This window comes from Chlorocebus sabaeus, chromosome 22 (assembly GCF_047675955.1).
Source record: "Chlorocebus sabaeus isolate Y175 chromosome 22, mChlSab1.0.hap1, whole genome shotgun sequence".
Taxonomy (NCBI): domain Eukaryota; kingdom Metazoa; phylum Chordata; class Mammalia; order Primates; family Cercopithecidae; genus Chlorocebus; species Chlorocebus sabaeus.
Window position 1 is genome coordinate 65,276,800 of NC_132925.1, and position 24,825 is coordinate 65,301,624.

At 36.7% G+C, this 24,825-nt stretch overlaps 1 protein-coding gene across 3 annotated transcripts in view; it reads left to right on the top strand.

The window, feature by feature from the left end:
• Nucleotides 1-24,825, top strand: part of CNTN3 (contactin 3) — a 336,826-nt gene that overhangs the window by 99,005 nt on the left and 212,996 nt on the right. For all 3 annotated transcript variants that reach the window (XM_007985007.3, XM_007985008.3, XM_073009925.1), the window contains 2 exons: nt 10,240-10,366; nt 23,997-24,172. In XM_007985007.3, the coding sequence (XP_007983198.1) occupies nt 10,240-10,366; nt 23,997-24,172 (303 nt within the window). The remainder of the gene's footprint in view (nt 1-10,239; nt 10,367-23,996; nt 24,173-24,825) is intronic.

Consider the following 24,825-nt stretch of genomic DNA (forward strand, 5'->3'; position numbering starts at 1 on the left):
AGTGTGTGTTAAATAGGGTCACTATCTTCTGAAAGTATAAAGCCTGGGGATGAGGATGATAAGAGTGAAAAACAAGTAAATGTCATATATTATAGGATAACGATATTGTGATGAGTAAAATACACAAACATTGTTCTAGGAATTCAGAATGAGGAACGATTACTACAAGGGAGATAATGAGGAAGGATGAATGAAAGAATCGAGAGCAGAGTTTCTTCAGACTTCCTTACACAATTTGGTGACTTCTCATACATACTGCCAGATGCTTCTTCCAAAACAATGGTACCAAAAATGTATAGAAAGATTCCGGTTTAACTCATCCTCTCCAGCCCTGTGGATTACTTATTTATAATCTGTGCCATTATTAAGGAAAGCAATAGGAATTTAAAGGAGGTCAGGCACAGTGACTCACGCCTGTAATCCCAGCACTTGGGAGGCCAAGGCGGGTGGATCACAAGGTTAGGAGTTTGAAACCAGCCTGGCCGACATGGCGAAACCCCGTCTCTACTAAAAATACAAAAATTAGTTGGGCATGGTGGCGTGTGCCCGTGATCCCAGCTACTCGGGAGGCTGAGGCAGGAGAATTGCTTGAACTCAGGAGGTGGAGGTTGCGCCACTGCACTCCAGCCTGGGCAACAGAGCAAGACTCCATCTCAAAAAAAAAAAAAAAAAAAAAAAAAAGGATTAAAAGGAGCACCACTTTTTTATTCAGACTGCTTAATAGTCACTTAGAATTAGGTGATTTAGCAAATGCAAAGTGTGTAGTACTGGGCCTAGCATTCCATGTCTATTTTTCCTTCATAGGTTGACATTTTAGAATGTCCATGTGTTTATTAACTAAGTATATATAATGAAGAGGGATTTTGTTCCATACTGTATAGCACTAAGAAACAATGCTTGTCAAAACAAAATAAAATGTGTTTTTGTTTGCCAACATTATTGGCAATACACAGTATTTCTCTTCTCCCTGAGGCTACAGAGGTAGCAGTTCAGTAGATTTGGGGAAGGCTCTCTTGTCTTTACTATATCTTGGGCCCAGTGATACTCTTTCAGTTTTTAAGATGGTTGTATTTTTTCATACATTGCCAAGGTTGGCTTCATTCCTAAGAAAAGGAAATGAAAGAAATATCTTACAGCTGTCACCTATCACCCATTCCCTCCTAAAATACTCTGGGGCGCTGGTGACAGGAGAGAAGGTTTCTAGACCAAAGCTTATCAAATTGGGGATAAGAACCCATTGATGTTGTGATGATATGAACATAGTAGTAGTTTATGTCTAGCATTTTAAAAAGTAGGATAAAGCATATCAGATGGAATAGAATAGAGTGGAATAGAATAGAATCTAAAGGAAAAAAGTAACCGTCCAGCATGCAGTAAGGATTAGTATTATTTGAAGAAATCTTTTTATCAGTTGTATGTTTACTTTATCAGTTGTATGTTTATCAGTTGTATGCCTACTGTGTCTACAATTAATCATTATGATAATTACATTTTTAATTGTGAATCAATTAAAATGAATTTAACAAATGTAAGCCTAGGCAACTCTAAGACATACCCCTCTCTCTGCACCCCATAGTTCCAGATGTATTTTGGGGAAGGTTGTTGTAATAGTCCGTTTTCATGCTGCTATGAAGAACTGCCAGAGACTGGGTAATTTATAAAGTAAAGAGGCTTAATTGACTGACATGGCTGAGGAGTCCTCAGGAAACTTACAATCATGGCAGAAGGCAAAGAAGAAGCAAGGCACTTTCTTCACACGGTGTCAGGAAGGAGAAGAGCTGACCAAAGGGGAAAGAGTCTCTTATAACCTTCAGATCTGTGAGAATTCACTCACTATCACTAGAACAGCATGGGGGAAACTGCCCGCATAACTCAGTTACCTCGACACGTGGGGATTATGGGGATTACAATTCAAGATGAGATTTGGGTGGGGACACAAAGCCTACCCATATCAGTTGTCCTTTCTGTTCTGCTTCCTTAGACCTCCATATCTTACCCCACAACCCAACTCAATCCCCTCAGTAGTCTGGAAGTGTAAAATCAGGATCCTCACTTAAGAAATAGGGAGGCCAGGCACAGTGGCTCACGCCTGTAATCATAGCACTTTAGGAGGCCGAGGCGGGTGGATTGCCTGAGCTCAGGAGTTCGAGACCAGCCTGGGCAACATGGTGAAACCCTGTCTCTACTAAAATACAAAAAGGTAGCCAGGCATGGTAGTGTGCGCCTGTAATCCTAGCTACTCAGGAGTCTGAGGCAGAAGAATTGCTAGAAACCAGGAGGCGGAGGTTGTAGTGAGACAGGATCAGGCCACTGCAGTCCAGCCTAGGTGACAGAACAAGACTCTTTCTTTAAAGAAAAAAAGAAACAGGGAGAGAGAAGTCGATGGTGTTTTACACACTCAGACATTTATAAACACAGTGCTGGCTTCTGCTTACTAAGGTGGGGGCAGGAAGAGATTATGCTCTTTTCTACTTTATGAGATTACAGCTATAAAATACTACAAGATGCAATCACTAAGTAGTATTAGTTCTTTTTCTTTTTCTTCTTAGAGTTGGGGTCTCACTCTGTTGCCCAGGCTGGAGTGGACTTTAGAAGTACTCTCAAGTCCTCTTATCATGGCTCACTGCAGTTGCAAACTCCTGGGCCCAAGGGATCCTCCCATGTCAGCCTCTTAAGTAACTGGGACTACAGGCATGCACCACCATGCCCCACTAATTTTTATTTATTCATAGAGATGGAGTCTTGCTATGTTACCCAGGCTTGTCTTGAACTCTTGGCTTCCTGTGATCCTCCAGCCTTGGCCTCCCAAAGTGCTGTGATTATAGGTGTGAGCCAGCACGCCAGGCCTAGTGTTAGTTCTTAATAGCTTCTGCATTGCAACTCATTTACAAAGGGAATTCTTTATTGGATAATTATTTCCTCATAGAAACAGTGACCTTGAACTAGAGTTTGATATGAAACATTCTTTCTAAGATACATAAAGAGAATTGTGTCTGGGCCTAACAGGCCTTGACCTGAACTCTCTGTTAAAGAATAAAAACTGTTAGAAAGAATGGGTTCCGTAATAGAAATGAAATCATCTCTATTAAAATCTTTGAAAGTAATATGTTAAAGAAATATTTTAAAAAGTTGATTAATGCACTCTTTTCATATGGTGGATGAGAACCTTGTGAATTTGCACATTTCAAAAATGTACAATGAAAGTATAATAGAAAGAGGGAATGTAAGTGTTGTTTTTTTCAGATAAATGGACCATGGATTGTGTTCTCCTGGTGTATTGTACACATTGCATATTGCATCCAACAATAGCATTCTAACTTTTTTTTTAATCATGTGGAGTTGCTATTAAGCTGTCTAGCAAGAAAGGTATAATTATGGTCTGAGAATTACAGAAGGATGTCATGGAGGTTCAAAAACATTAAAGCTCACATTCATAAAAAGACAATGGCGTGAATTTAAATACAGAAAGCTATGAAGTACTATGAAAACATTTTAATCTCCCAAGACTCCAGCCCATCTCTTCCCACCCTGTTTTTCTGCCAAAAACGTTATGTCCTGCATTATAACTATAAATTAGTTAACCATTTCATTCAACTGTAAAGAACATTTCAACAAGCAAAAATAGAGCCGTTGGATTTAAACAGTATCAACATAAAACATTGGGCACTTTTAGAAGTACTCTCTAGTCCTCTTCTCTTACTGAATTATAATACAGATTAATGTTAATCAGTCCAGTGAAATAGATCATACCTTCCACCAAACTCTGCGATTAGTTTACGAAAGCAAAGTGCCAAAATCAAGATACTTAAGCTTAAACAAAAACCATTTTGTATATTTTTGTATGTGTGGACATTTTTGTGTTTCCTTAGGCAGGTTGCAATTAGAGGATGAATATAGTTCTTGGTAAAAATCTGCATGCTTTGAAAGGGTTTTGCCATTCCAGTGAGCAGTATTGTTTTACTCGAACATTTATTTCTAGGTCCTGTGAAGCTTAACCAGTCCCTGTCAGTTCCAGTCCCCTAATTATTGAATGCCACTTCCCATGCAATTACTTTATTTCCTGCTTATAAATAAAACAGGAAATAAAGATTGAGAAAAATCATGTAGTGAACTATTAATTTCTCAATTTAAAGGGTTTTCATCACTTTTATTGGTGTTATTTTGTTGTCATACTCCAGGTGCATGCTATACTCCAGCACTTTTTCTTTTAACTTAATTGCTTGCTAACATTTCCAGATGTGGAAAACAGACACATTAGTTATTCTTAATAAGTACTTTATTTTCCTTTCTCATCTGAAGTGTGTTGTTTTACCTTTTCCTTTTTTTTCTGGAGCATTGGTTACAGTATAGCTTTTAGGTGCAGGTGACAAAATGCATTAGAGGTTTATTTTTCCAACACATGATGTTTGGAATTATGTGGTTCATGTTGGTTCAGGGACTCAAAGATGTGAGAGCTCTGGGTTGCCTTTTCTGTGACATTGTGTGTATGTGTGTGTTTATGCACATATAGAAATATATATTTTATACACACACACACACATGTGTAGTGTTCTGCCGTATGGTGTCCAGTTGGTCTCAGTAGTTCTCAGCATTCTTTCCTTTTGTGAAAGTTTCCATATCAAAAAGGAAGGAAAGTGAGGTCAGCATTTTGTTTACTTCAAAACACAATCAGAGTAGAGACTTTTATCTAGAAGTTCTTAGCAGGTTAACGGCTTGTTAAAGGTTGAATCTTGCTGCTACCCCACCCCATCCCCAATTCATATGCTGAAGTCTTAAACTCCAGTACCCTATTATTTGAAAATAGGGTCATTGCTAATGTCATTAGTTAAGATGAGGCCATTAGAGTGGGCCCTCATCCATTAGGACTGGTGCCCTTATAAAAAAAGGAGAAATTTGGACACAGAGACACACATAAAGGGAAGATGATATGAAGAAAGACACAGGGAGAAGATAGCCATCTATAAACCAAGCAGAGGGGTCTGGAACAGATCCTTCTGTCACAGTCCTCAGAAGATATCAACCCTGCTAACACCTTGATATAGACTTTCAGCCCTCTGAACTGTGAGACAATAAATTCTGTTTTGGAAGCCACCCAGTGTGTGGTACTTTGTTATAGCAACCCTAGGAAATGGATATACCCTCTTGGGCTATTAGTGGTCTCATAAGCCAGTATCGCCTGGCTACCCTGCTTCCCAGCCAAGAACGACCAAGAGTTCTGGAAAGCTAGTATCTCTGGAGCTTTCATTCTCCACAGTGAAAGGCAGACTCTAAGGGTTGGGAAGAAGGACAGGCGATAGCTGTTGAGTGGACTACCAGCAGCATCTGACACAGCCAGGTTTTCACATGCGGCACATGTCTGGCATTCACATATTTGTTAAAGAAATGAAATATTCTGAGATCGAATACTTTATCTTCCTCTGACACTGGAAGCATATAAATGGAATTTTATTTTGGTCTTGTTTTCTTTGGCATTTTCCAGCTTTAAACTACGATTGCCAAAATAGAAGATATCCCATTTCTAAAAAAAATTTTCTTGTTTTAAAAGTTTTTTTTCCTGAAGAATAGTAGGCCCTAGAATATAGATCTTATTTCACTGGCGGCATATGATTTTACTTTCTTTGACCCAGGCTAGAACTCATTCTGTTTGGGTTTGATGCCTTGTAAGTGCATGGAATATTCCTTTCTAAATCCATGTCCTCTTAAATTCTGTCTTTAATTGCATTGCCTACCCTTACACCCTGTTGTGATTTACCCTGTGTTTTGAAATGCACTACTGGTTTTTGTTTTCCATGTAGATATGACATAAATCAGCAAGGAAAAATAGGATATGCTTTCCTTTTCCCTAGGAATTTCAGATACCATCATTGTCCTTTAGGAATTTCATTTCTTTTAGTAGAGTAATGCAACTTGCCCAGAATCCCTTCTCTATTTTTCTTTGTCAGTCTTCATAAAAATTGTATAGAGTATGACCATTAGAATTGATCGTCTGCGGTTTGATCTTTTATGTGACATTACCTTAGGAGCTCATAAAGCTTGCACATACATTCAAAGGCAGTTATTCCTTGTTGCCTGTAGGTGTTTGGGGGGAAAAATAACACCTTAAGATTGGATTTTTGGACCTTTTAGTCCTGTTCGGAAATGTGATATGCCTCTTATTTTAGGTTGTATATTTAAAATTGAGCTTTGGAGCCAGGCTAGCATATCAAAAAAATGCCCCTGTCACAAAAAGTAAACTTTAACATCAATCTGAATGTTACATTGAATTCATTAGTTAGGCAAGGGGCCCCCTTCTGTTTTCAGACCGGGTGCTTTTAACTGGTTATGAATAGTTGTGTGAATAGTCAAGGTTCTGTCTTTTTGAGGATCAAATTCGTTTTGAAGAAAATGTTGGATAATTTCTTTTAGATTAGTAGAGACTTCAGAATCTATTCCTTTTAAGTTTATATTGCTGGCAAGAGACTAGAACATGAAACCCCAGCATCTCTCATCACCTATTTCATTCCCGTGAAGCAAGATTGAGTGGCCTTGTCCCTTTTCTGAGTGTGAAGCATGCACTGACCTGTCATGTTTGATTCTTATTTTGTACTTACTTTTTAAGAGGCGTTGGAGGCTCCCAAATGACTGCTGATGGGCTGAAAGCCTTTAGGAGCCTTAAATTTCAGAGATGGCAGATATGTGCCTCATAGGCCGTTAACTCCAGCGCCATCAGGAAATACTGAAGTTGAAAAAGCAGGCTGTTGGTCAATTTTCATCTCTGACCATATTGAGAACAGTGTTGCTTCCTGGAAAGGGAAACAAACCAAGAATGTGAGGACTGGAGTTGACCAGGTCTGACCAGGAAACTGTTACTATGGTCAGTCATTTAACCTCTCTGGGCCTCACTTCTTCTGGGGAGGCCAAACCATGTGCAAGGTGAGAAGATGAGCTCTGAAATTAAAATCTTAGCTTTATCAGTCACTAGCTGTAAAATAGTATCTGCCTCATATAGAGTTATTATGAGGATTGTTTCATTCATCTTATTCATTCTACAGACCGATATTGAATATCTTCCATGTTCTACAAGTTGAGAATACAGCAATGAATTCAATACAAATAAATAACAAACACATACATAAACATCTGTAGTGTTTATGTAGGGAGATCTCGTGAGGTTGTGAGATGTGCTTTGATATCTGTGGCTGGTGGAAATGAAGGGTGTGTAATGACTTTAGATGGGGGGGGGAATGCACATGGTTGCATTTAAGCCGAGAAGGTGACATTTATGCTAAATTATGAATGACAAAAAGAAACCAGAACACAAGAAGAACAAGTGTGTGAGCCCAGAAGTGACACGAAGCTCAGCATGTCTGAGAAGCAGGAACAAGAGCAGTGTAGCTAGACCTCAGAGATCAGGAACTGGCGCTAGGAGAGCTTGAGATAGGAGAAGCAAAGCATGTAGATAGCTGCTTCGTGTGCCTGGCGCATGGCTCATGGTGCCTAGTTCAATGAATGTTAGCAAATTAGCAGTTATTATCCTTCTCTCAAAAGGATATCAGAAGAAAACGCTCCTAGTAGTTTAACATTTTTATTTAAAATTAATAGTGGCCTCTGGAGAAGACAAATACTATCGTTTGGGACGTGACTTTTATTAGATGATGATGGGATGGGCAATTGAGTTTTTATTGTGACCACTTGAAGGAAATTTTTGGAACACTTCTCTTTGCCTTTTTCATTTAAACCACTGCTTTCTTATCTCTACTAACCTTTCTTCTTTTGGTTTATCTCCCCAACTTTCCTGTTATTTCCAAATTTATACCATTATGTTAATGCATTATTGGTTTCAAGCTATAAATACATCAGAATTTGTCAGAAAAAATGATGCTATCCCATCTCATAAATAATGAAATATATGTTATCAGAAGTAAATCAGAAGCTATTACATCAGAAAAATGTTAGGAAATATTCACTATATTTGCAAGTATTTCTAAAGAGACATCATAAATATTTTCAACTTTCTAGGACAATAAATTCAATTAATAGAACAGACTGTCATTTTTGTTTTTACTTATTTCTATTCAGTGAATTGGTTAAGGGGCAAAATGAAGAAAATAGCAATATTACCTCTTTTAAATTAGGGGTGTTAGTGGCAATTTTAAAATCTGTTTCTTCTGGAAGTTGCCCTTTCCTAAAAAGGGAAATTGAAGCTTTTTTTTTTTTTTTCCCTTTGGCAATTTCCCCGATAGATAAAAGTAAAGATCAGGGACTAAAAGGGATAGCAAGCTCCTTTCTTAAAGGATGGTGGGGATTAGTAAGGGCTAATTGTGTGGTGATGTTGTGGTGCAAAGTTGCCCCGAGTCAGCTGAGCTGTGAACTTGCCCTCACTTCTGACAGTCTTTGAGTTCAAGAAGTTTCCAAATTATCCTCATTTTTGATAATTTGCTAAAAGGACTTACAAACGTTGCTGAAAAGTGTTATACTCACAGTTATGTTATTTACAGGGAAAGGATCCATACTAAACTCAGCTAGAGGAAGACACACATAGGGCGGAGTCTGGAAGGTTTCAAATGCACAGCTTTTATTGTCCACAGGACATCTGACCCTTCCGGTATCGATGTGTGACAATACTCAAGGAGTATGAGAGCTAACAAGGGGAACTCGTTGAGCCTCGGTGTCTAGAGTTATTTGTTGAGACTTCATTATGTAGGTGTGACTGACTGGTTGCACATGTGGTTGAGCTGAGTCTCCACGTCATCTGATACCACATGACCCAAATCTCTCACCTTTAATCACATGATTAGTCTGTCTGATGTGGCCAGTTTCCAACCCAAGACTATTGGGTGTGGCTGGCCCCACCCTAAGATCTAGTGTGGCCAGTCCCCATCCTAAGCAGACATTTCAATCAGCTATCGTGCAGATTACCTCCTAGAAGCTGAGGACAAAGATCAGACCTAGGGTATGGCCAAATTCCTTACAGAAAGGGTGAGAGAGTATCCCTGCATGGACTGTGGAATCCATTATTCTAGAGTGTATGTTTTACATTCTGCAGTGCTGTGTGAACTTGCTCATGCCACCTAACCACTTTTAGGCGCAGTATTTGTCTTCTGTTGGGAATAATTATGGCATTTACCTCACAGAATATTCTGAGGAGTAATGAACACATTTGGGCACATAGGATTTACTTGAAAATTTCAGCTTTAGCAGCTGCTATTTTTATCATTTCAATGATTATTTTAACCATATTGTTATTTATTGTTGTTACACTTATGGTAAATTTTTTTTTAATGCTAACTGCTATTTGAAGTAGCTAAAATGCCAGTTCATTGTTTTGGGGCCTTTTTTGCTGCTTTTTGATCTCGTTTTGTTTGACTTTTCATGGATTCTTTGTCTCTTAGTCTGTTTATTCATTCTCTGAATTAATAGAAACTCCTCTGTAATTTTGCTGAACATTCCAAGCAAAATAGGAAAGTAAAGAGCTTTTTTTTCGGGGGACGAATTTATTTGTTTTCAGAAATGCTATGGCAATGATTATACAGCTGCAGTCCCATAAGCATTTGGTGGTGGCATTATCTTATTCTTTTGTAAACTCATAAACTCATAGTACAATAGAGAGATTTTTTTGTCTTTATGTGGAAATTCTCCTCAGAGCATGATCAAGTTCTCTTAGCCAAAGTAGAAACATCTAAAAAATAAAAAACAAAAAAAAATCTTTAAAAAAAAAAATCTAAAAAAACAAGCACTTTACTTGTTTAGTGCTGTATCTTCCTTTTCAATTTGCTAGTAATAAAATGGACATCCCACCAAATATTGTTTTTCATTCCAAATGGCAAAATAGCATTGTCAAGCTTAACATTTGCATGCCAAGCAGATTTTATGAAATTACTTAGGTGTTCAATTAGTTTTGAATTCAGCTTTAGTTTGGCAAAGAGGCTATGAGAGAAAAGACTTGGTGTAATAGTGTATTCACCAGTCTACACTTAGATGTAGTTTGTTGTTTTAAGAAGTAATTACTGCAGTATGAAGTGATCTTAATATGGAATATTTTTCATACCAATGCTAGTTCTTATAGAGTAGGTACAGTGCTGTTGAGTGGGTTAATTGATTCCCTTTAACAAAATAATGTCTACAGAGCATTTTACTTTGTAGGCAAATGGAGCAGTACTAGATTTTTACTAGTTGCTTGTTTTCTTCAATACTGGAATGTAACTTTTTACAATACCTTTTACTGATTATTATTTTTTGGATGTCTCCCCGGCCATGTAGGTGAGCTTCTCTTACAAGGCCCTGTGTTTGTCAAAGAACCCAGCAATAGTATTTTCCCTGTTGGTTCAGAAGATGAAAAAATAACTTTGAATTGTGAAGCAAGAGGCAACCCGTCACCTCATTACAGGTACAGTGAAAAGTTTGAAAATTCAAATAAAAAAAAACTAAACACATTTATGTGGAGATCGTGAATTTTTTTTGCTCCAGTATGTTTATGCCATCAGTAAGAAAAAAATATATGAAACTATAGTTGTATGATATATTCAACAGATTCAATATATGAAGATTTAAATCTATATATAGCATATATTTGATTAGTTATTGATCATGGCAGAATCCCTAAAGTAAGTAATGTCTTTTCATTGATTTTTAGTGCAATTTAATTTATAAACTCGGATTTACATTTATTGTGGGGATGAAATTGTGTCTTAAAGTTAATTTGAAATCATAGTTAAACAAATACTTCTGTGTCCCACCTTTCGTTTGTTTACTATTTTAATGGATTTGTGCTTGGAGAGTCAATAAATATGGAAGAATAAAATGCATTCTTACCAAAGTCATTTTAATGATTCTTGAAGAGAAAATATATTTCATTTATTACATGTATATCAAGTTAAAGTCTATATTTTTAAGATTATATAAACAATTCCTCTTCACTGAAAACTTTCAAACATCATGTAAAGGTATAAGGAAAAAAGAAAAAAAAATCCATACTCCCACCACCTTAAAAAATATATATTGATATTTTGGGGATGATGATGGATTATTTGGATCAGATGGGTATTTGTATTATTAAATAACCCAGGACTAATCATTTTTACTCTTAGGAGTGCTTGTGAGACCCACTTTCATGAAGAGATGAATTATTTATAAATTACATGCTGCATTCTTATAAGTGGTTGAAAGTATTCAAGACACCTTTAAAACAACACTCTCTTATCGCTTCTCGGCCTTTTGGCTAAGATAAAGTGTAAAACAACACACTCTTTCATGCAATGTGAACATCTACTACGAAAACCCCATTTACACCGTTAGTTTGCTTGAAAAACCTTTTCTATAATCTGCAGAATAAGCAAACTTCAGCCAGTATTAATAAAATTTTAAATGCTTAGAGTTGTAATTTAGATCTTATTGAACCTCTGTTGTTCTCTTAAACTATATAAATAATTGAAGCCAATAGTCATGGTAAATTGGGTCAGGATTGGGGTAGAAGGTAGGTTTTTGTATTTTTGCATCTGGAAGTAATCAAGATAGTCTCTTTCAACAATATTTAACAACATATTTATTGAGGCCCTATTGTATACTTCAACAAAATAAGCATTTTAATTCCAGGTTCCTGATTAGAGTTGGCAAAGATGAGAAAAAGTTTTTCTCTGCCTCTACCTCTTTCTATAGAAATAAGAAGTTATTTAATAAAATCATTTTAAAAAGCAAGAAACTGTTTTATGAACTAGTTCCATTAATCAGACATAAGCATATGCCACATCTGGAAATATTTTCTTCTTGTGGGGAAAGTTGAACAGATCAGCTTAACAAGACATTATCCTGGAAATATTTTTTTTCCAGCATTTTTGTATGGCATTCTAACACCTTTTAAATGCATCTGTTTGTTTCTCCCTGAAATGAAGGATTATTCTCATGGAGATAGCTGTAAATATGATAACGCAGCCATGTGAATGACTCATGTGTAGGCTCTTTTTCTGTTGTCAGGAAAGTTGTATTTCCTGGTGTTTATCTTATGAATAATTTGGTGATAAATGTGTTCAGCTGAAAAGTTGTCAAGATACGAGATTTTGTCATATAAGAATGTATTTCTAAATGAATAGATTAATTATGTTTGTATAGTTTTATCACATAGCCAAATGTTTTGAGCTTAGATATCCAAAAATAACCTTGTGTAGTTATTATGTCTTTATATACTAGGTGCCTGTTGTAATACCATGGAGTCTGTATTTAAATATATTGATAACATGTAAAATGTTGATAAAGAAGTTTCACTGTTTGCATAGTGATTTCTGTTTTATTTTACGTCCTGGGATATCATCCTGGCATTTATATGTTACGATTTAAACAAAATCTGTAACTGAGACTAGGAGATGTGTGATTTATTAGTTTTAGGTTTGATAAATGAAGAAATTTAACATGTTTGGTATTGTTTGATGATTTTTGGTTTGTAGCCAAATAGAGCAGATACTTTGATTATAACTTTAAAAAATTTTCTAAAGTTAAGATTTCTAACCAATATAAAATTTCACTTAAACTAAAAGTTTATGATCACTAGAAATTTAGACCTAGAAAAGCACAAGGGAAGCTCTTTTCATTCTAAGAAATATCAGACTTTGTTTTAACAAGAAACAACCCCTTGTTATTCATGTTATCTGAGTAAGAAATAGATTGTGCCACTGCAGTAAATGGGGTATGGAAAAATGTGGGTTGTGATGACAAATTTATCTTGTTAGATGACATCTTTATTTTTGGCCTTATTTTTTCCCTACTTTTTAACTTTAATATTCAAACTAGGTAATATTTCACATTATTCTTTAAAATGGTTCAGAATAAAATATGCTTGCTTATTGTTATTTTTTTATTGTCCTTCAAAAATCACAAATAAATACTATAAATGACATTGAGGACATAAAAAGGAAGAAATATGGTGGATTTTTTTACACGAAGTCAGAGAAAGCATTTTTTTTAACATATATAATCATAAATATAAGCAGATAGAGAGGCAACCAAGGAGGAATATTAAGGAGCCATGTGAAACCACTTGTTAAAGGCAATCCGAACATGTTTCTAAGGATTCAGAATAAAGTTAAAGAATCTTGTAAAGAATGTCCTTTGAAAACCCAAAGCCTGCCTTATAGACTGATGCCAACTTGTCTGAAGAGTGATCTTGTCTTTGTTTTTATCCCATCAAGTAAAAAGAACTCTTAATTGGCCATGTTAGAAATCCAAAAGTTCAGAAATTCTCAAGAGAAATTACTTGTCTTAGGGTTTAATTGAGGATTTTATTCTTTTTTTTTTTTGCATTTCCCTGCCTGAGCCCCAAAGCCTATATTTAAAGGTTAATTAGTATTCAGTCTCATTGTAATTGCTGATAGTGCTGAAAGAGGTTACCCTGAGGAAGTATTAATACTTTTTCCAAATGGGAAAGATTTTCTTCCACTTTTTGTGGGGTTAGAAATGTCCAACCAACTATGCTAAGATGAAAGACCACAAATAGGAGAATCCCTGGTCACAGATGCTGATGTCATTTAAAGGGGTCACGTGTTTTAGTGAGTGGGGTAAAATAGGTACATGCCAACAGGGACCAGGCAAATAACAACATTGAAAGAGGAAGGCCTGAGTGAAGAGCATATAGACATATTGAATAACAGCTGGAAACTGTCCATCATTCAGCCCCGAGCCTATCATCACGTGGTCATAACTGCTTCCCAGCACTGGCCAGTTGTTACCATCTGGGAATCCTGGTCCGGTATTACCAAAGCTTTTTAAGAGAGTTTTAAAATTTAGATATTTTCATTTTGGAATCTCTCACTTTACTGTTAACTCTAATGTGGACCAAAAAAGATAAGTCTTAAGTCTGAATGTGGCCCATGTGGGCCTTTTGTTTCCAACTTTTAGTCTCACTCAAGACTTAGAGGTATGCTGTCCAATATGGTAGCCAGTAACCACACGTGACCCTTGAAATTTAAATCAATTAAGTTAAACTAAAAATTCAGTTGTTCAGTCACAGCAGCTTCATTTCAAATGCTTGGTAGCCACAGGTGGCTTGTTGCCACTGTATTTGACAGTACAGATGAATATGCCCAGGCTTGCAGAATGTTTCAGGTCGACCCCTGGGCCCACAACTCTTTTCTATAAATGCTCTTTCATTTTTCTCTCTTCACAAGGAAGTAAACAGAACATTATTCTCTTTCAGCTCTATAGGAACAGGTAAACTCTTTTAATAGAGTGTAAGGAATCTTGGATACAGAAGTTGTAAGGGCTAAATATCATTGCAACGTGGAGGTCTTTCCTGGCCACAGTTGCCTTGAAACATGGTTCTCTATAATGGAGTCACATCCTGTACGTATTTAATTTACTGATAGCCAACTAAATGCATTCAGTATAAGAAAGAAAGGGAAAATAAAATAATATGCTAATTTCTGCTAACCATTTATTCAAGGAATGGATGTAAGGAAGGGAAGTCTGAGTTTATTTCTTGTCTATATATTGACACAAAGTAATGTATATCTAGGCACAGAGTACTACACATAGTACTGTATTTGGCGCACTATATATATTATATATATAGTATTATGCTATCAATTCTATATACATATAGTGTTCCATTTTTAGAATATATAGTACATATATAGTATATGTGCTATATGCTATATAGTCTATATCATAATATAGCATATATATGACATTTTTAAGCATAATTTTGATTATACGCAATTTGTCCTTTACATATTTCTTATTGCTATGTAAGATCTGATATTGTTATTTTACTTTTATGCCTCAAGGCAAGATGAGTTATTGTTCCTCTAAATTATTTTGACACTTAAAGAAATGAAATCTTTTTTGTCAGATTTCTAAGTCCAGTTCTCTGTGTTCATGCTCAAGTTCAACTCCTTTCCACATCCTGGCTTCTCTAGCTGGTGAGCTGTGGTCCCCACACCCACAATCAGCCAGGGAGAGTAATGAAATAGCCACATGGTGGAATGAAGACAAAACATAAAAGAATATCTACAGTGCCTGAGGCAAACAGAGGTAGAGGTAAGAGCCTCTTACAGGGCTATTTAAACTTGGTTGCACTATCATCTCTCCCAGGAAGCCTTCTTGACATCCTTAGTGCTGGATTCTGTGCTCAAACAATGTGCCCAACCATTGCATTGCATTATCTGTATGGTAAAGCTCATCAAAATGAAGTCAGATTGCCCTAGTAGGCTGTAACTCCTTTAAAGGTGAACACACCTTTAAAGGTGAAGTGTGTTCTTCATTCTTACCTTCCAAATGCCTAGCAAAATAGTGAATGCTTAATTGGTGGCATCAACAAAGTGGTATAAAGTTAATAAGGGGGAAAACAAATAACAGATTTTGGAATTGGATTACATTTCAGGAGTCAAGAATATCATGAAGGATCACAGGGTCAGAAGTTGTTAATAGTTTATTCTATAAGATATTCTTAAATGTGTATTGAGTCTGATTTTTTGGCTCCATTTAAAGACAAATTGCCTTGAGGTGACAAAGATGGCTGCCTGGAACTCCAGGCTACTCATGTCTTCTGCAAAATGTCAACTGGAAGAGTAGGGTATCTTTCTCATAAATGTCATCAAAAGCTCCAAATGGTGTCAGAAAAATGTGAAATAAAAATGAAGCTAATCCTGTCATTAGTCAATACCCAGCAGAGATATAAAGGTTAGATTTCAGATATTAAAGGTGATGGTATAGCAAAATAAATCGCATGCTTTGTTTCTCTTTGTTGTGTTTTTTCAGTGAGGCAAGGGGAATGGGTATACACGTAATTGATCGAACACAAGCTAAATCAGCTAGGTCCCATTCACATTCTTAACCAATCGGTAAGGCTGAGACACGGAATGTTCTGACTGGCCAGGCCAGGGTCATGTGAGGAGGGGTTCTTTAAAGGAGAATGGAGGAGGTGCTACCAGGAAAAGCTAAGATGGCTGCAGGGAAGGCAATAAGGGAAAGCATCTGTAACACTCCTTGAAATAATATTTATTTATTTATTTATTTATTTATTTATTTTCAGACAGAGCCTTGCTCTGTCGCCCAGGCTGGAGTGCAGTGGCCGAATCTCAGCTCACTGCAAGCTCCGCTTCCCGGGTTTACGCCATTCTCCTGCCTCAGCCTCCCGAGTAGCTGGCACTACAGGCGCCCGCCACCTCGCCCAGCTAGTTTTTTTGTATGTTTTTAGTAGAGACGGGGTTTCATCATGTTAGCCAGGATGGTCTCGATCTCCTGACCTCACGATCCGCCCGTCTTGGCCTCCCCAAAGTGCTGGGATTACAGGCTTGAGCCAGCGCGCCCGGCCTCCTTGAAATAATTTTAAGAGACTCTGTGATTGATATGAACCAGGTTAGAACCATGTAAAGTGAACAGTTGTTTTTAATCCCAGTGTAGCTGTCTAATCTGTTTTATGTTTGTATGGATGTTCAAAATTTATCAATGAGGGAGAAGTGGGAATCTATATCATAAAACACATTTTAAACATTCAATTTTTTTTTAAAAAAAAAAAAACAGCGTTGCAACTTTAACTCATTTAGGTCTTTAGCAGTTATTGCTGAAGTCTAAGTAGTTATTTTTGGATAAAGTATTGAATATGCAAATTCAGACATTCATTCTTTCAAAGGCTGCAATTATTCTCATCACTTCAGTAAACATATTAACAAACATTGCATTTGAACACAAACGCATTTGCTTATTAACTTGAAAGCTGCATCTAAAACCACAAATTGCTTCTGTGATTAAATTTCTGATTTTCCTGTCAAACCCCAAATCAAGTATTGCCTGTTGATTTAGTGTGGATGTATTTCCTAAACCCAAATCCCAGCCCCCCCAAATTTTAGTAAGTTATTTTGTTCTTTTCACATTGGTTTATGTTGAAGTTTAAAATGCAACGTTTGTTTTTCTCCAGAATATTGTTTGTATGTCCGTTGTCCAGACCAGATTTTGTGTGACACAATAGATATTCTGAAAGATAATAGCTTTATATAATCAACTGTGAGGTGAATTCTATTTGGGGGTCATTTTTTAAGCGACTTGAAGTCATTTATTTTCAGTTTTGTTAGCCTCAATTTCAAGTCGTGATATTGTCTAACCTTATTAGCAAGTTCAAATGGAAGACACAATTTAGAGCCTACTGCCTTAAATTATACCAATGACAAAATACATCTGTGTTTATATTCATTATTGTTATTCCATACTAGCGTGGTTTTGTGGAAAAGTGGTCATTGCTGATAATAACTAATATGTTAAATAATAACTAGTAAGATAAAGGAAAATAGTGATGCATTAATTCCCTATCTTTAAGATTGTTTATTGACAATAAGGATGACCATAATCAGTGAAGACTATATGGAGGTTAGTTATGGCTAGGATAGAGAATAGAATTAGATTGCTTTATTCAAGAAACTTCTACTACTCCCTGTCACGTACAAAGTATGATGATGCCTGATGATAGAAATTCAACAGTGATTGAAATAGCCATTATCCAGTGGAGCTTACATACTTTGAAAAGCACCTTTTGACCCTTAGAATTTAGGCTTTTTTACTGATTTAACTCATTATTATACAGATTTGTGTTTACACACACACATACACACACACACACACACACAGAGACATTCATTTTCTTTCTCTCTCTCAAACATAGTTTGTTCTTTGTGTTGGAAGGCGGTGATTTTTATACCCTCAGCCACTGATGTTTTAGTTTATTTCCTGAAAGTGACAATGAAAGTTTTTATTATTTAGGAGTAATAACTACCAGTTTTGAAATATCTCCTGTGTCAGGTGCATTATGCTTTCTATTCAAGAATCAAAAATTGTTGGCCTCAGGGCATGCAGCTGTTTTAAGGAAATTGTATTCAAATTCATTTATAGGTGGAAATCTGCCTTAGACTCCACCATTATATTTTTTTAGGCTTGGTCCAATTCTCTCAGACACTACCTTTTCTACCAAGGGTCCCTGTTGTGTGTAGAAAATGTAACTAAGATTTAAAAGAAGGGAATTGATCAAAGGTACGCTCCCTTAAGTAGGCCAGTAACCCAGGACTTCTAATTCCAGTACCCCAAATATTTCTCTCTGATTATTGACTGAGACACAAGTTCACATAGAACCTTCACACAAACCAGTTTAAGAGGATGAGAGCTCGTTGAGAATTACTAGATTTATGAAATATGAGTAATAAATCATTTCTCACTTGTGATTCTAAAAGCAAATTCTAATTTGTATAGAATGAGTGAACACTGAAGGCTGACACTGAACGTATAGGATCATTCAAGAGTGTTACAACATGATGATTATGCAAAGGTGTTTAATCTTGTGACATTTACCACCAAGCTGAAGCTACAAGGCTAGTCGGCTTCTGGAGCACAATGTAAATGTTATATGATTGAAATGCTGGTGTGTGTAGCCGCAAGAGACATGAGGTTGCCTTCTTTTGCTCCAGATCACTGCATTAAGCCTTTTGGAATGGGACTTGGGAATGCAAATATACTTTTATGAAGTTTTAAATAATTTTCGTATTTCAAAAAGATTTCATTCTCATAGAGTTCCTGGTGAACTTTTAAATTCCTTGATAAAAGTAGAAATTTGTAACTTGTACAAAGAATTATGAATATGCATAACCAAAAGGCAATGTTTACTACCAGAAGCTTCCCAAATGTATGACCTGAGTGTGCCGTTTACCTCTCATACCTTACTACTGAGTGTTGTGTTCGTGAAGCCCGGACAGTTGGATTACAATTTCCTGCAAAGAAAATGAGTCTAATTTGAAGATTTATTGGACACATACTTTGGAAAAGAAGGAGCTGAGCCTGCATATCCCTTCAGGTTTTTTTGTTTGTTTGTTTGTTTGTTTGTTTGAGACAGGATCTGGCTCTGTCTCCAACACTGGAGTGCAGTGGTGCCATCTCAGCTGGCGGCAAGCTCCATCTCCCAGGCTCAAGCCCTCTCACCCTAGTCTCCTGAGTAGTGGGGACTACAGGTGCATGCCATCACACCTGGCTAATTTTCACATTTTTTTGTAAAGACGGGGTTTTGCCATGTTGCCCAGGCTGGTCTCAAACTAGTGGCTTCAAGAGATCTGCCCAGCTTGACCTCCCAAAGTATTAGGATTACAGGCATGAGCCACTGTGCCTGGCCCTTATTATTCATTTCTTACATGAATGAAAATACTAGACATACTTAGAAGTCAGTCCCAAATATGAGTATTTTGCGTTAGTAACTTAGGTATACTATTTTGTTTCTTGGGATAAAATATTAATAACTGTTGGCAGCTTAGGCCCAGAGATTACTCGCACATTTCAGAGTTTAAACAAAGACAACCCTTTTGAATTCACATATTTTCAGCAAGAGGAAAAACAATCAATGTTTAATAAGATATTGAGAAATTTTATATCACCTGGGGTGAGCTCCATTTAATGATGACTAGTATTAGGCTGGAGAAAAATAATTATATTGCTTTGTTAAAATAAACATTCTTCTGGTTATGGCAAGTATAATTTACCTCTAAAGAGTTTACTAGCTCGAATGCACTAATACTTTGGGAACATATTTAAAAATGCAGGAACATATTTTAAAAATAATAGTCTTTGTCTTTTCACATAGTGAAGTAATCTAGGGATTGTGTCTGTATGAAGAATACCTAACTAAAGGAAGTGAGAAGCATTTGTGTGTAATGAAACAAATCTTTTCCATTTTGGTTCTTTAGTCAAAACTTAAGGATGATAGCTTTTACATCTTAGACACATAATGAAATAAAATATATTCCAGCATATTTTATGATTTCTTAAATCTTTCCAACTGTTAAATCCATAAGAATAAGTGCTTCTCCATATTTTATTTATCTTTAAAATTTTCCATATAGCCACTGTACCTTGATTATTCTTCAGCTAAACACACAAACACAATTTTCAAATGAAACCATCAGGCATGCTTAGTCAGGCCATAAACGTTCTAACTCCTGAGCTAAAAAGTATTTTTTCCTATAAAAACTGCTCTTTTTAGGTGAGGAAAACTCAAGTGCCCTTTGTCATGAGAGTGTTTCATTCAAAAGTGTTTGAACTTAACTGCATCTTTCCTGATTTGTGTTTAGAGGAGTTTGTCCTGCCGTAAGCATTTAGTCACTTAGTAACTGAAAAATCTCTTACAGCTTAAAAACTTAAACCCACCCACTTGTGATTTACTGTCAGATGTATTCTTTAAAAGTCAATGTCAGTATATGTTCTCAGCCTACTTTTTGCTGACTTCTCAGGGCAGGCACCAATGTCGTCCAACAATAAGTGGAAGACATAGTCTGTTCCATGTAAAAGGAGAGGACTAAAAGCATTGAATCAAACGTAGAACTAACATGTACTTGATAGGAATGGAACAAAAGAGAAGCAAAGGGGACAGATGGGTTTGCAGCCTTTGATGGGGCCTCCTCCCATACTAGCCATGACATTTGCCCGTTTGTTGAATGCCTACCCTGGGGAAGCACTGAGCTGAGAGCTTTGCATACATTGTCTGAATAAATTTGAAGAGCAATCCTATGGGATAGATGGCATTCTCTCCATTTTATATGTTAAAAGCTTAGGTTCAGGAGTGTTAGGTCATTTTCCATGGCCATGCGGTGGTGTCAGGTGAGCCCACCTGATAAACCAATGAGCAGTTGTTACTGAATCCCATTTCTTTTCATTATACTGTTGCTTGAAAGGCATAGCTAAGGCCTGGGGATTAGGCAGAGGGGGTGGGGGTGGGAACAGAAACTAGGAAACTAGGGGAAAAAATATCTACAAAAATGTGAGCTTCAGGAAGTCAAGAACCTTTTACCACAACTTCAGAACATGGAAAATTGCCCAATATAGACACTTCATAAATGTTTTTTTGCTGACTGAGAAGAAGGGAGGGAGGGAGGAAGAGAGGAAGAGAAGAAGGGAGGGAGAGAGGGAAGGAGGGAAGGAAGGAAGGAAGGAAAGAAGGAAGGAAGGAAGGAGAGGGAGGGAAGGGCTTTCTAATCGGCTGTTGAATATGAAATAGGCTAAATTAAAAGTGAGCAGTTCTTTTCTGCTTGTGTCTATTGTAGGCAGTCCATGGTTACTTTTGGGGGATGGTCTAGATCAGTTTTTCTCAAACTTGAATATGCATATTAGACCCTGGGAAATCTTAAGATGCAGATTCTGACTCAGTAGATGTGGGGTATTGCCCTAGATTATGCATCTCCAACAGACTTTCATGGGGTGTTGATGCTGGCTTGCAGACCATATTGTGTTTCAGAGTATTCACAAAGAGTGTGAATGGACACTTTTTCTTTATTTTACTTGCTTTTCTGAATTTCTGTGGTTCTAGGACTTGGGATGGAATAAGATGAAAGAAGGTTTATGAGTGCTCCCATTTCAAATTCAAACCTTAAGGTAGACCTAAAATCAAAATGAGACACAAATGTTCATGCAGATATGAAATTGACTTGGGAAGGATCGTAAGAGAGTTACTTTACAAGTACACCAAACAAAAACCAACAGCAGAAATCTGCCATAAATGAAAAAGATGTAGCTTTTTCTTTCTAATTTTGTTCCAGTTCAAAAGAGAAGAGTTGGAACCTCCAGTTTGTTCTCTTAATTTCATTTGGGTCTTCTTATTAACATGTTGCTTTAAGACCTAAGGAGTTCGTATGTGAAGGAAAAAAGAAAAAGTGAGAAAGCCTTGATTTTTAAAATTAGCAAATGATAAAATATCACTTTGAGCAGTATGGATTAAATTTATAAACTCACCGATTTCCTTTACTACTCAGTCATTAAAACTTCATTATGCATTATTTCTGATATAGAAAATGATATAGACATACAATAGCACATAATGATGAACTTCCATATAATTACTTTTTAATTTAAGAACTAAACCAAAAAAGCTAAATTTCCCAGTGTAGGCCCCCTAAACACATCCTACTATCTCTCTGTGAGAGCTTTAAAATAGCTTACAGTTGAAGTTTGTGGCCGGGCGCGGTGACTCACGCCTGTAATCCCAGCACTTTGAAAGGCCGAGGCAGATGGATCACGAGGTCAGGAGGTTGAGACCATTCTGGCTAACACAGTGAAACCCTATCTCTACTAAAAATGTAAAAAATTTAGCCAGGCCTGGTGGTGGGTGCCTGTAGTCCCAGCTACTCGGGAGGCTGAGGCAGGAGAATTGCATGAACTCGGGAGGCAGAGCTTGCAGTGAACTGAGATTGTGCCACTACACTCCAGCCTGGGCGACAGAGCGAGACTCTGTTCTCAAAAAAAAAAAAAGTTGAGATTTATAATTTTCATACTTTTAAAAATATACTTAGTACATAATTAATAAATATTATTGTATTATACAGTATAATTATATATAAAATATAACATATAATGATTATATATTAAAATGTATTATACATTTTAATGTAGTAAGTAGATTTTAAAAGGTCTGAAAATTATAAACCTCAACTGTGTTTTAAAACTTCACATAGGCCGGGCGCGGTGGCTCACGCCTGTAATCCCAGCACTTTGGGAGGCCGAGGCGGGCGGATCACAAGGTCAGGAGATCGAGACCATGGTGAAACCCCGTCTCTACTAAAAAATAGAAAAAAATTAGCCGGGCGCAGTGGAGGGCACCTGTAGTCCCAGCTACTCGGGAGGCTGAGGCAGGAGAATGGTGTGAACCCGGGAGGCGGAGCTTGCAGTGAGCCGAGATTGCGCCACTGCACTCCAGCCTGGGCGACAGAGCGAGACTCCGTTTCAAAAAAAAAAAAAAAAAAAAACTTCACATAAATGGTATCTAACTGAATGTTTTAATTTACTTTTTTATGCACCATTGCTTGAGTCATCCCTGTTTATAAAAGTGGCCCATTTTCACAATTGTATAGTATTCCATTTAACTTTATGCACTTCTGTTTGAGATGATGTTCACATTTCATCTCTTTGTATGTTTTCACAAAATATGTGCAGGTTAAATATTTTATATTTTAAATCAACAATTTAGAGATGTCCCATAACATCACTGAAGAACTCTGAGCTGGAATTCAAGTAGATGCAACTCCTGATCCCACCAATTAATAGTTTTGGGGACAGTTGTCAACTCACACAGTTGCTTTATTAAAATCATTATCTATCAAATAGCCATATTTTTCATTTTTGGTAAATTATTATAAAGAATAATTGACATGACCATGGTTATAATATGCTACAATTTACAGAACTGATGGCAGTGTAATTTCATTATAAAAATTGGGGCATCTAGGAGGTGGGTGCCCTGTTTTTTACAGTAATGTGTTCTTGAGATTGTGGGATATGAATGAGTATTTAAAGGGGAAGTCCCATGATACTTCAAGCATACTTACTGTTTAAAAACTTTCAGCTTTAAAAACTCTTACTTAAAATCCAGCGTCTCTCTTCGTTTATCTTTAGGCTTCTCATTGATAAATATGGCTCTGGGGTGAGTGCCTTTACTTTTTCCGACCCCCTAGGTGGTGTTGATGGTCTTTTACCACAGTGTACCATTTTGTAAATAGCACTGTGATGGCTTAGAAAAGTGGAGAATGCCTCGGGGACAGGTATTTACCCAGACAAATTGAAATGGATAGTTGAGCACTTACCCAATTAATTTATTAAATGTGCTCAGTCAATCTGGATAAATCAAAGAAATGTGCTGTTGTCTTCCTTCATTGTCAGCAGGAGCTTGGCCTAAAGTATCTGAGATAATTACCTCAACTTTCTAATTCATCTTTGCCTTTACAGACCTAGCCTAACTTTTCCCCTAGTGAGCAAACAAAATCATTCCCATCTCCTAAGAAACGTTTAAAACCCTTTAACTTATAGATGCTACTCTGTTGTAGTTTCTACTGTGCTTTAACTTTTTGTTTCTGATACATACTTGGCCATATTTGATCTTCAGTTATGTAACACTTGAAAAATATATGTATCACTTTTTACTTATATGAGGGATAATGTTTAAAGTAGATTTTATAATGGAGAGCCTTCTTTTAAGTTAAAAATACTAAGGGGGGAAAACCTTGATATTTGTTTTACAGATGGCAACTGAATGGAAGTGATATTGATACGAGTATGGAACATCGTTATAAGTTGAATGGAGGAAATCTTGTGGTTATTAACCCCAACAGAAATTGGGATACAGGAACTTACCAATGTTTTGCAACAAATTCACTTGGAACAATTGTCAGCAGAGAAGCCAAGCTTCAGTTTGCCTGTAAGTTTATGTTCACATGTCTAGCAAATCCAACATTAGAAAATAGGTAACTTAATTTGTATAGTTGTTTTGGATTTCAGAAATGATACGTGGATTTTATTAATTCAATAAATAGGCTGAGAAGGCAATTCAGTATGATTTTTTGGACACTTTGTAGTGTTCAAATCAGAGCTTAAAGTGTGTGTGTGTGTGTGTGTATGCAGGTGTACATGTGTGCATGTAGGGGTGTGTGTGTGTATGTGTGTTCTATTTTAGTATTTCATAAGGCTTTTGTTTAGGGAACAGAAAAGAATGCAGTTGAGGATATTTTTATTAAGCAGCTACTATGTGCATTGTACTGTAGAAAAAATGTGAAAGAATTGTTAGATATGGTCCTTGCTTTTGAAGGACATTTAGAAAATTCCGTCTGACAAACCTGAAAATATTAAAGCACAAAGACTGTGAGAACAAGAAGAAATTAACATATGTGGTGACATGTTGTTGACTCCTCTGGGGTCTTGTCACAGATGACCTCACAGATTACCCTCAGCACAGCTCCCACTGAGGCCTGGGCTCTAGAAGCCCTTTAACCAAATAACCATGTTATTTGGACCTGGGTGGACACATAGCTCAACCTGAGAAAGTCACATGCTTTCTCTAGAAAATTTGGACTT